General features: G+C 35.3%; 1 protein-coding gene across 9 annotated transcripts in view; it reads right to left on the reverse strand.

The window, feature by feature from the left end:
- Positions 1-13,084, reverse strand: part of Cdh8 (cadherin 8) — a 393,196-nt gene that overhangs the window by 8,730 nt on the left and 371,382 nt on the right. For all 9 annotated transcript variants that reach the window (NR_133570.1, NM_001285914.1, NM_001285913.1 and 6 more), the window contains one exon: positions 10-261. Coding sequence is in view for 8 of the 9 variants with exons in the window: in NM_001285914.1 (NP_001272843.1) it covers positions 10-261 (252 nt within the window). In the remaining variant the exon portion in view is untranslated. The remainder of the gene's footprint in view (positions 1-9; positions 262-13,084) is intronic.

Below are 13,084 nucleotides of genomic sequence, written 5' to 3' on the forward strand. Positions count from 1 at the left end.
GCAACTTACCGAGCAGCAAAATGATGCATGCTAATATAGCAATTAAGGCGCCCATACTGAGTCCAATAGGAAGGACATAAGCTTCAACATTGCACGACTGGACCACGCCATCATTGCTACAGCCACAGACTCGGATGGTCAACGTACTGGTGCTACTCAGAGGGGGGTTTCCACTGTCACTGATCACTATAGGCAGAAGGTAGACTTCTTGCTTCTGGCGGTTGAATCCATTATGTTTTGCCAGAATGCTCAGGGAATTATCTAGAAAAATTGAAAATAACAATTATTTGCATCATTTCAAAATTTATACCCAAATAATACTTGTTCTAGCCCACGCATGTGAACCTTAAACTCCTTCCAAATACAAAGGGATAAACAAAGATCCTTCACTTCCTCTTCCAACTTTATCAATTAACAGGAACCAAAATATCCACAGCAAAAGAGGTTGTAAGAAAGGGAGAGGGGAATAAGATTTTGAGGTCTTAAATTTCCTTGTAAATGCAAAACAGATTTGATTAAAATAATCTTCAAAAGTCTTTGCAGAATGCACAATGGTTTCCCATAAATCCACGTTTAAGTTTATAATGTAATCACAGGAACTAACTAGAGAGAACACTCCCTTATAGATAATGTCTATTTGAGATGCTCTGTATTGAAAGACAAACTGGATGAAGACATGAATATTAAAAGCTACGTTTATTGAAAAAAGGTCAGAATTTCCCAAAGCATTTATCTTGGGATTACAGAAAACAAATTGCTGCCAATTGGAAGAGATGGATCATAAATTTTAAATGTCCATAGACTCCTTTATGTATAGATTATGTATGGACAAGAGAATGAGATGTAGAAGAACAAATTCCATTCTGCATTAGTTATACAGAAATTAGCATTGAGTATGCAAAGCCATATCTATGGACACTGAAGTAATATGTGATGCTATGATTTCAGCCTAAAGTAAAATTAGTCCATGACAAGTGACTGGTCCCACACTGGCCCTATAGTTGTTATTATTTCATCCTACTTTAGCCATTCATCATGCCCAGGAGAATAACAGTCACATTCTGCATATTTTAATCTCTTTTAATTTTAATCAATAAAAGAGACATAAATACTCAAGATCAGAACCCTGATTATCTCACAATAGTATTTCAGGCCAAAAAAAAAAAAGGTACTTATGGGGCTGATATTATTTGGCAAATGTGTTTATTACAATTGGAAAAAAACTTCAGTATCAACAAACTCACAGACATCAGAATACTGGGTTAAGTCATTATTGTCACTAAACGATATCATCCATAATTTCAAAGCAGTCTAATTTCTGGTCATCAGTGTCCTACTGATTTCCAAAACATTCAAATAAGTGGACAAATATTCTACTCAAATGACTTATTATGTCAAATCGTGCCATATAATGACCTTATTAGAATTTTGAAGAAAACAGAAATCATCCTTCCAAATAGATGCATAATTACACGTAATTTACATGGTTTAAGATATAAACAGGCTTATACTGCTTTAATAGTAAGTAGTCAAACAGAAAAGGCACTCTGATTTAATTATTTTTTTCAGAACCTCTTTTGGTTGTGCCTCATTATTTAGCAATTTGCACCACAAAAATAAGTTTTTCTACTAGAGTTAAGCAGCAATATACAAAATGACCCAGTAACATTTTTCCATGACATAGAAGGGCAACATCACCTCAACATAGATATAGAATCCTTGGTTGGGTCACATCTTTAGAAAGGCATGACAAATGTTCATATAAATTAATTATCACAGGGAATATTAGTTGGATTGCTTTGTGTCCTTTAGCTCAAAAAAATAAGATCAATTTTTTTTCATGATACAGAACTAATACTACTACAATGATGCTTTTTCTTTTGGTGACTGACATTGTATATATGAGAAAGTACTGCTGTATATTCTCTCTTTTAAGAAATCTACAGTGATAATTTAGAAATTGCAGCAGGATTATTACTTGTTAAAGAACAAAGTGGCAACTCTGTAAAACACTGGAGATGCTAATACTACACTCTTACTTGCATTTCTATATTAATCATCAATTTTACATTGGTGTTGCTTTTTCCACATGAATGAAATTATTGCAAAAACGAAGTAATTGAGTCATTCTACTTGGTTCTTACCTATCAGCCCCAGGCAACATCAATTCACTCTTTTTAAAATAAAATTTATTTGCATTTATTATTGATTTAAGTAAGTTTATATTTAGTGAACTAAATGAAATCATCATTATAGAATATATTAAATCTATTAAAGAATAGTTTCATGCACTTAAAGCTAATGAACCCATACATGCACCGTAAATAATAAAAAATATACATTTCAAAATTTCTTGTAGTTTTTTTTTCTTATAAATGTATATTGAGATTTTATTTTATTAAGATTTTAACTCTAACCCTATAATTCTCTCTTATGATGGGTATATCAAACACATATACATTTTAAAATTTAAGGATATATTGGATAGTGTTAACTGTCTAGCTTACACTATCATATGGAATTGACTTGTTCCCAATGATAATTAATTTCCTCCATATTAATTAGAGTCTAAGCTCTCCTTTGCTCAATGATCCTGGATAGTCTCTCACAAAACAAATACATGGGCTCATATCCCTTCAGGAATCTGCATTTTATTATATTTCAACCAACTTATTTTTTTCAATCTTCCATCATTGGTATCTTCTCTAAGTGCAAACATATCATAAAAAGCCATCTTTGAATGGGGAACAAATACCCATGGAAGGAGTTACAGAGACAAAGCTCAGAGCTGAGACTGAAGGTAGGACCATCCAGAGACTGCCCCACCTGGGGATCCATCCCATATACAACCACCAAACCCATATACTATTGCATATGCCAGCAACATTTTGCCAACAAGACCCTGATATAGCTCTCGCTTGTGAGGCTATGCCAGTGCCTGGCAAATACAGAAGTGGAATCTCACAGTCATCTATTGGATAGAACACAGGGCCTCTAATAAAGAAGCTAGAGAAAGTAACCAAGGAGCTAAAGGATCTGCAACCCTATAGGAGGATCAACAAAATGAACTAACTAGTACCCCCCGGAGCCCGTGTCTCTAGTTTCATAGTAGCAGAGGATGGCCTAGTTGGCCATCAATGGGAGGAGAGGCCCTTGGTCTTGTGAAGATCATATGCCCCAGTACAGGGGAATGCCAGTGGGTGGATTGGGGAGTATTATGAGAACAAGAAGGTACATTGACCTTTGGACCTTGTTCTGGTTTTAAGTTGAAAAGACTTATGATTTAAAGTGCACATGAACATGGTTGATGGTATTTATTAGAAGATAGTTTTGTTGTTGTTGAGTGACAAATTTGATTTTGATTTTCTAGTTCTCTTTAATTTCTTATATACTGTGTTCTGTGTTTTTTGTTTTTTGTTTTTTAGTAATTTAAAGGTAATGGCACAAAGGAATACCCATTCTATTTGTTTTAAAGTCAACTTTAATTTTACTATGGAATTACTGGAAGCTTTGGTTTTTTCCCTTGGCTCCCTTGCATTTCAATATTGTATAAGTTTATGGTTTCTTTATCTTAACTTGTTCTCTCTTTTTTTGACTTCTGCTATTGTATTTTTTGTCCTTTATCTCATATTTATTTGAAGAGGACAATTGAATTGCTATAATATTATAATATGTCCTGGTACTGACTTATTAGAGGAATCACATGAGACAGAAATATACCAACTGAAATTAACATTCTTGCACCATAAATAAATAAATATAAATATTTTAACTTTAATAGTCATAATTTTATTTTTCCTAATTTCTTATAACACCAATCCCATTGTTTAGGCTATTATATTTGCAATGACTTTAGCTTCAATAAACTGAATATTGAATCATTATAAATGAGATCTATTCATAAATAGTAAAAAAAAAAAGACCCCCCCCCCAGAGCTCACAGTAACTGGACCACCAACCAAAGAATACATACGGAGGGACCCATGGCTCTGGGTGCATATGTGGCAGAGGATGGCCTTGTTGGACTTAGTGGGAGGAGAAGCCCTTAGGCCTGAGGATGTTTGATGCTCCAGTGTAGGAGAATGCCATGAAGGGAAGAAGAGAGTGGGTGGGTAGGTGGGGGAACACCCTCATAGAAGCAGGAGGAGGGCAGATGGGATAGGGGGTTTTCAAAAGAGGAGACCAGGAAAGGGGAAAACATTTGAAATGTAATTAAGGAAAATATCCAATAAAAAAAGAGAGAACAAAAAAAGAATTAAATCCTAAAAAAGTAAAACAAAACAAACAAACAAAAGCATCTGATAGGAAAATCAGTTAGTCTATCCATCAGTGAATTTCAATTACTTAATAAAAACAAAACCAAATAACATATGATTCTGGGAATATCATATTAATAAAAAATAAATGTTATAATATCTCTTAATATATGTGACTATAATATATTAATAAAGATAAAATAATATAGAATCATAGCCATAAGAATATCTATATTTTGTATAAATATATAGACAATATATATCTTTCTTGGTATATAAATATCTTAATGTAGCTACAGATATAAATGAAGGGAGACCTTATATCTGAGATTTGTTTTCTCATATATTACTGAATGCTTTGGGCCATGTGTGACCTTCCTTTTCTACACTTCATCTGTCCTGCTATGCTCTGATACAAATTTCTTTCCTTCCTTTAATCTGAAATTTTAGATTATTATTTTGGCAGATATTTTCTCTACCACTCCTTTTGCATAGCTTAAATTGTGAATAATATATGTTTTATCTTTTGTCTATATTTAAATGTTATTTATTTTTCGAATAATTTTCTCCAAATATCTCTAGAAAATTCAGTTGCTGGATAATCAAAAAAAAAAAGTTTACAGTTTCATCGGTATACTATGATAAGAAATGTTATAGTAATGAAGATTTGATAGACGTTGGAGATATGAGGTTAAACTGAGACTTCCTGAGCAACAAATAACCAATTTAAATGCATAATGAGTGTTCAGAAAATATGTGTTAGATAAACAAACGACTAAGGAACCATGAGTTATATTCACATTCATTTGTCTTCATATGGCTGATAAAGGAAGATATATGTTGCTCGAAATAAATCAAAGACGAGATCAATTTCAAAATACAGGAAAGCATATAAGCTTGTGGTTGTATGTTGAAATTTAAGAGACTGACAGTTTCCAAATATTTTTCTGAGAAAGTTTCATATCATAGAATGTGAGCAGTATATTGAGAAATGCATAGGTGCAAGCAGGAAGGCTCAGTGAAGAAATGGCACAATTACAGGAAAAGCCATCAGGTGAAACAGGTGTGACACAGCATTCCCTTTTACTGGGTAAAAGTGGATACTAGTTTCTCCGATGCCCCCAACACATATATAGCATAGAACTGCCTGGTCTTGCTTCAGAGGGAGATGAGCCCAACGCTCCAGGGACTTGAGGCCTCAGGGAGTAGGGAGGTCTGGTGGGGTAAAGTGGCATGAGGTAGAGGTGTGGTGTGAGAATGGGGATGTCCCCTTGGAGACAGGGGATAAGGAGAAATGGGATGTGGAACTGTGGGAGGGCAGACCAGGAGAGGCTAATGACTGCACTGTAAAAAAAATTAATTAATGAATACATACATACATAAGATGGATACTTTTATTCTATCTTTAGCGAGTAGTCTGAACAGAACCCAGATTAACTTTCCATGTGATTATTGATAGCATTTTGTCATGCAGAATTGGATATCAAAGGATGTTTTTCACAGAAGTTTATATCCCCATTTTTTTTCCTTTAGTAATAACTGCATTTGTTGTGGAGTTGCAGGCTTTCATCCCCATGGATTCCTGATTTCAAACTAACACAGTTGCTATATGTGCAGATGCACACACGGTTGATGCCATAACCTTTCAGGACCTGATCATCTAGATTAGACATCTCGGAAAAAAGTGGTGCCTAAGAGCTCATGTGTATTCTCTATGCTTCAGTTTCTGTATCCTCACAAAGCAATTCCCATGGGGACATTGAGGTGTTAGCCCCCTATTTCCCAAGAGAAAAGACCCAGGATGAAACCTTCCTCACCACCATCTCTCGTTTGGCCTTCTCATTCCTAAGAAGTAATTTTCTCTCAACTGAAGCATCAGTCTGTAGTATGTTTATACAGTTGTGAGGGCAGTTAATAGCCCTGTAGGAATAAAACATACATTCCATGATAGAGAAAACAAAGAGAAAGGAATATAATTTAAACTAATAAGCCAAAGTATCTGGGTATTTTTCAATATTATTTTTAATATTTTCAGGTATTTACATGCAAACATTTTCTATAATTTATTTTTCCTCTGCATTTTTAACAAGACTGTAGATTATAATCTCTGCTGACATTTTATATTTAGTCGATAATCATAGGAAACATGACAGCATATCATATTATCTGTACAGCTTCTGGAAAGTTCATATATGGTATTCTTAATACCTAAATATGACTTTGATCCAGGCCCCATTCATTTGCAACCAAGGAGTTAATACTTCTTCCTTTGTCTTTTATATAACAGTATGGTTTAAAAAAAATTGAGCCACAGTTAAATAAAGTTCTTGCTACCATTTTGTACAAAATAAAGGGCTGTAGAGATAATCAGTAGACATTGTACCTTTTTGAGATATTTGACTTGCAAATGTAATTCAAATTTTCTTGGTCAAGTCAAGTGAAATGCAGATAGTCTTAAGGTCAACAGAAAGGAAAGTTAGCATGGTGTTTAAGAAGTATGGACAAGAGTTTTAATTAAGAACTTATCATTGTGTTATAAGTTTTATTTATTTATAAACACTTTGCAAAGCAAAAGAAACTGCTAAACCTATGCATTTTCAGCATGGTAAAAGTATGCTTGCACAGTACTTAATACATAAGGGTATGAAGCAAATGTAATGTCTACTATAATTAACACATATTTTTGTACTTGAAAGTCCTTATGGGAATAGTTTCATGGTAACGAGTTCATGAAAATTAACTTTTAGTGAAGCCAATCTCCTTACCATTACTACTTTCTACAATTTTCCTTCAATGTGTATGTTAAAATCAACTGCCACAGTTAGCTATGTATTTAGAGATTTGTAACAAGACTGTTGTTTTACAATTCGATGTTTTTCCTTTCCTTCTGTTTTAAATTGTCCACTTTGCTACCTGGCATCTCTCATGACAATAGTTACATATTGACTCATTACAAAATATCATCACCATACAATACTAAGTGACCTAAGATCCTCAGTCATAAAACAGCTATCTGACTGCCTTTCCAAAGGGAACATCATCTGTGATCTAGATTAACACCAAGTGCAATGTTTAGTCAACAGTCTACAATTACACATAGAATGAATTAGCACTTTTTTTTTTAAACATAGGAAAACACACTGAAAGCTCTTTCTACATCACAGCTCCTCCAGTGCCAGGACTCTATAAATATCTAGCTAGTTGTCATTTGGGAATGGAAATGTACAGATAGTAGGCCATAGAAACATAAGTAGGTTTTCAGGCTTTCTTTCTTAAGAAACTGGAGTCCCCATTTCTAAAGCGTTAATACAAAGAATTTTACGTCATGTAAAAACTAAAATTTTTTACTGGTATAATTCTCAGAAATGATTGTGCCTCCTATCTATATTGTGCTGATTTCTGTGTTTTGGTGTGTCCTCACCATGATGATTGGTAGAACATTAGTTTCATGCTATTTTTGATGACTTCCTGAACAAGCATGCCAACACCCTAATCCACAGAATTTACAAATGTGATCTTACTTGGAAAAGAGTCTTCTTTGTAAGTTGACTAACTTAAAATTTTGAAGTATGGAGTTCATGTGGGATTACTCAGTGAGTTCAAAATCCTGTTCTGCCTGTCTTTGCAAGAATGTGGAATAATGAAATTCGACAGAGAGGAAAAGAAGGAACACTAGAATGCCAGAGGCATAGATGGTATAATTTGGCTACAAGCCAAGGGATACCTGCAGCTACAGAAGTTGGGAGAGAGAAAGACTGAGAGACTACATTCTTTCACCACCTCTGGAGGGAGCATGAGTTTGTGAGACACTTGTTCTCCAATGTCCTTAACTCAAGAAAGAAGAAAGAGAGAAAGAGAGAAAGAAAGAGAGAGAAAGAACGAGAGAGAAAGGAAGGAAGGAAGGAAGGAAGGAAGGAAGGAAGGAAGGAAGGAAGGAAGGAGGGAGGGAGGGAGGGAGGGAGGGAGCAAGGGAGGTAGGAAGGGAGGGAAGGAGAGAGGGAGACCCATTCCTTTATCCTCAAGTTTAAAATATCTTTATAAAATGAATGCAATTGATTCTTCTTGCCAAATCTGTATCTAATTTACAGAGCAGGATGGGGAATCAATGTGGGAGGATACATGTGAGCAGGATTCCAAAGGACAAAGTGAGTGGTTCAAGGATTTTCATCTGAAATCTGGGAAGTATAATCATGTTCAATGGATTTTCTGCAATGTTTCATTGTCCTCTTTGAACAAAACTTGTCTCAAAAAAGTGGTGAACATGGTTCTGAAAAATGTTTTATTAAAAAAACCAAGGACACAAATAAATGAGAAAGAGCAAGCAAGAAACCTTTCTATCTCTGACTGCTATGCCCATAGGTGAGGGAAAAAAGAAATGGTCAAGGTTTCTGGTGGATAGAAGTCTATAATTTTCAATTTGATTACAAAGATACCCAGGACTGAAGAGATAATTCATTCTATAATGTAATTAATGTCTAAATATGAGAACACAATCTGGGTCCTCAGCTCAAAGCTTGCATAAGACTACAAGAATCAATAACTACAGTCACTGTGAAGAAGAGGCAAGGCTATCCTGGGGGTAGTTTGGCCAGGTAGTTTTACCAAATTGGTGATCAGATTGGTGAATTGAATGGCAGACTCTTCAAAATTAAGATGGATCATCCCCATGATAGGTCTCAGCAACAACTAAGGGTGTTTGTTACCAAGCCTTATAATCTGAGCCTACATGGATGGAGCAAAGAACCAATTCCTCTCATATCTCCACATATGCTGTGGTTTACATGTGTATCTCCATACTCAGACAAACATACATACATAAAAAGAGAGAGTCAGACAGAGAGAGAGAGAGAGTCAGATATTGAGGAAGTTACTCAATATCAATCCCTGACCCCTACAAGTATATATACAAATAGGTTCTTATATATATATACACAAATATGCAAAATATGTAAATATGCAAAAAATTATTAATTAAATGACAGCTAAAAGCTATTAAATATAGAATAGTGTACCTTGTTATAACACAGTGTAGCATAATTACATAGGAAAACAAAAGAACACATTATAAAACAACATTTGCCATAACTATATTATGAAACCTTGAACCATCCAGAAACCAGAGATGAATATGGGTGTCACATAATCCAGTACATCCAGTGATCCTGTCTCAGGTGCTGAAGTGTTCTGGCCTCTCCCATGGACTTGGTTAACATTTGTCTTTTTCTTACACCAGTGCTCTATGCACACCTCCTGTACAGACCCCTTGATGCTCAGAAGAAAGGTAGACTATCCCCTGCTATCATCACATTCCATCTTGTTTGATTGGGGATTTCAAAGCTTTCATAAATATCAGCATATCTGGAAAGAATATTTTAACTACTAAGACCTTTATAGAAGTCTAAATTATGGATTTCAGGATACTAATTTTATAGAGAAAATAGAAACAAACAATATCCCGGTCTTTACTGAAATCTTGTGAAGGTTTCAGAAAAAAGGTTCTGAGTGTTAACTGCAACAGTATTAGAAATCTACCATGAGCAGATTTGTTTTTCTCTTTATGTGTTGATTAGTTACATGAATATAGTAAGGAATTAGAAATCACAGATGAGATTTTTTTTCATTGGAACTGATTTGGGTGCTTTCATATAGATGATAAAACATATAAAAAGGATCACAGTAAGATTTACCTTAACATTGCCAATTCAATGTGCTTTTATTTAAGTGAAGCATACATTGTTACCAAGATGTTGAATATTTAAACCTTAAGGTTGAGTAAACAGTATGAGAGAAAAGAGCCTGAGCTGAATTGAAACCCAAATAAGTTGCTTTTATTTGAAAGACACAATCTATCCTTGAAATCATTACTTAGTTGGGTCCTGGTACCCATTCTTTCAAAAAAATATGTAGAAAGTTCCCTTTCCATATGTGAACACATGGCATATAATTTGCCTTTGCCTTTATGAGGCAACCACCAAAAATCTACTTTTTCCTACCCATGTTGCCTTTCTTAAGTCCACATTAATATATTTAATTAACTTTTCTGTAGTATTTTGGCCCCCAAAGCCTTCAAGTGCTCACTGGCAGAGGAGAGCCTCCCCAGCATCCTGCCCCACACAGTGCAATGCAATAGAATGCTCCTTGTCTGACTCACCAACTGGGAGATCCTTTGAGGAAGAGATCATATTCTTCATTACTACCACAAGAAAGCCCATGTGTGTGTGTTACTAAATAATCTCTGTAGATTTCACCTAATTCTCATTGATGGATATTGGTAAAGAGAAGATTGGACTGTTAGTCTTGAAAAGCTTTTGTCCCTTTTTATATTTTTGGTATTAGTCCTCTACCAGCTATAAGGTTAATGAAGATTTATTCCTGATCTGTAGGCTGCCTATTTGTTTGATTGACTTTGTCCTTTGCCTTCCAGAAGCTTTCCAGTTTCATGAGGTGCCATTTGTCAATTCTTAGAGCGTGAGCCATTGGGATTCTGTTTAGGAAATTTCCCCCTGTGCCAATGAGTTCAAGGCTCTTTCCCGATTTCTCTTCTATTAGATTTAGTGTATCTGGTTTTATGTTAAAGTCCTTGATCCACTTGGACTTGAGGTTTGTGCTAGGTGATAAAAAGGGGTCTATTTTCATTTTTCTATGTACAGACACCCAGTTAGACAAGCACCACTTATTGAAGACGCTTTCTTTTATCCATTGTATATTTTTGGCTTCTTTGTCAAAGATCAAATTTGTGTTAAGTATGTGGTTTTATTTCTGGATCTTCAATGTTTCTGTCTCTGTACCAATACCATGCAGTTTTTGTCACTATTGCTCTGTACTATAGCTTGAGATCAGGAATGGTGATTCCCTGAGCTGTTCTTTTATGGTTAAAATTTGTTTTTAATATTTATTATTTTACGTTTCTGCCTTTCCAGATGAATTTAAGAATTGCTCTTTCCATGCCTTTGAAGAATTGGGTTGGGATTTTGATGGGGATTGTATTGAATCTGTAGATTACCTTTTGTAAGATGGCCATTTTTACTATATTAATTCTGCCTATCCATGAGCATGGGAGATCTCGCTATTTTCTGAGATCTTGTATGATTTCTTTCTTGAGAGACGAGAAGTTATTGTTATACAGACCTTTCACTTCTTTGGTTAGAGTTACCTCAAGATCTTTTGTATAATTTGTGACTATTTTGAAGAGAATGTTTCCCTAATTTCTTTCTCAGCCTGCTTATCATTTGTATAAAGGCAGGCTACTGATTTAGTTTAGTTAACTTTATATCTGGTCACTTTGCAGAAGTTGTTTATCAGCTGGAAAAGTTCTCTGGTAGAATTTCTGGGGTTGCTTATGTATACTATCACATCATCTGAAAATACTGATAGCTTTATTTCTTCTTTGCCAATTTGTATCTCCTTGATCTCTTTGTATTTGTCTTATTGTCTAGCTAGGACTGCAAGAACTATATTGAATGGATATGGGGAGAGTGGGCATTCTTTTCTTATCTCTGATTTTAGTGGATATGCTTCATGTATCTCATCATTTAATTTACTATTGGCTATTGGTTTGCAGTGAATTGTATTTATTATGTTTAGAAATTGGGCCTTGAATTCAGGATCTATCCAATACTTTAGAAATGAAGGGGCATTTTATTTTGTTAAATGCTATTTCTGCATCTCAGGAGATGATCTTTTTTCTTTCTTTCTTTTTTTTTTTTTTTTTTTTACTTTGTTTATATAGTGGAGAAGCTAATCACCTAGAAACCAAACAACCCAATCAAAAATGGGCTGTAGAATTAAACTAAGAATTCACAACAGAGGAGTTTTGAGTGTCTGAGAAGAAACATTCAAAGCCCTTAATGATCAGAGAAATGCAAATCAAAACAACCCTCAGATTCCACCTTATAGAATGGTTAAGCTCAAAACCTCAGGTGACAACACATATTGGCCAGGATGTGGAGAAAGAGAAACACTCTTCCATTGCTGGTGGGTTTGAACACTGTTACATCCACTCTGGAAATCAAGCTGGAGGCTCCTCAAAAAATTTGAAATAGATCTACCTAAAAACATAGCAATACCACTCTTGGGGATAAACCCAAAAGATGCTCCACAATGCCACAGGAGCACATGTTCCACTATCTTCATAGCAGCCTTATCTGTGATAGCCAGAAGCTGGAAAGAACCAAATATCCCACAACAGAAAGACTAGATACAGAAAATGTGGTTCATTTACACAATGGAATACTACATAGCTATTAAGAATGAGTACATCCTAAGTTTTGCAGGCAAATGGATGGAACTAGAAAATATCCTGAGTGAGACCAAAAAGACACACATGGTATGTACTCTCTAATAAATGGATATTAACCAAAACAATAAAAAAGTACAGAATACCCAGGACACAATTCACAGAATGCAAAAAGTTTAACAAGCTGAAGGGCCCAATTGAGGATGCCCTAATACCACTTGAGAGAGAGAAGAAACAAATCACAGGAAAGGAGAGGGTCAGAAGGACCTGGGTGGGAAAGGTGACAGAGAGGGGAAGAGAGAAACATGATACGTTATTGGGTGGGTGGAAAGGACTGAAGGCCTGAGGCCCAGCAGAAAGAATGGAAAGAGGCAACCTTGGGAGGTAAGAGGTTAGGAGAACCCTCCAGAATGTACCAGAGACCTGGGACTTGAAAGACTCTCAGGACTTAAAGGGATGGACCTTAGATGAAATGTCCTACAGTCGGGATTGTAGAGCCCACCTCTAACAGAAAGACAGGGCATCAAGTGAGGGATAAGGTTTCCATACCACCATCAAAACTCTGACCCATACTTGTCCCTGTCTGAAAGAA

Source organism: Mus musculus, chromosome 8 (genome assembly GCF_000001635.26).
Source record: "Mus musculus strain C57BL/6J chromosome 8, GRCm38.p6 C57BL/6J".
In the NCBI taxonomy this organism is placed as follows: Eukaryota; Metazoa; Chordata; class Mammalia; order Rodentia; family Muridae; genus Mus; species Mus musculus.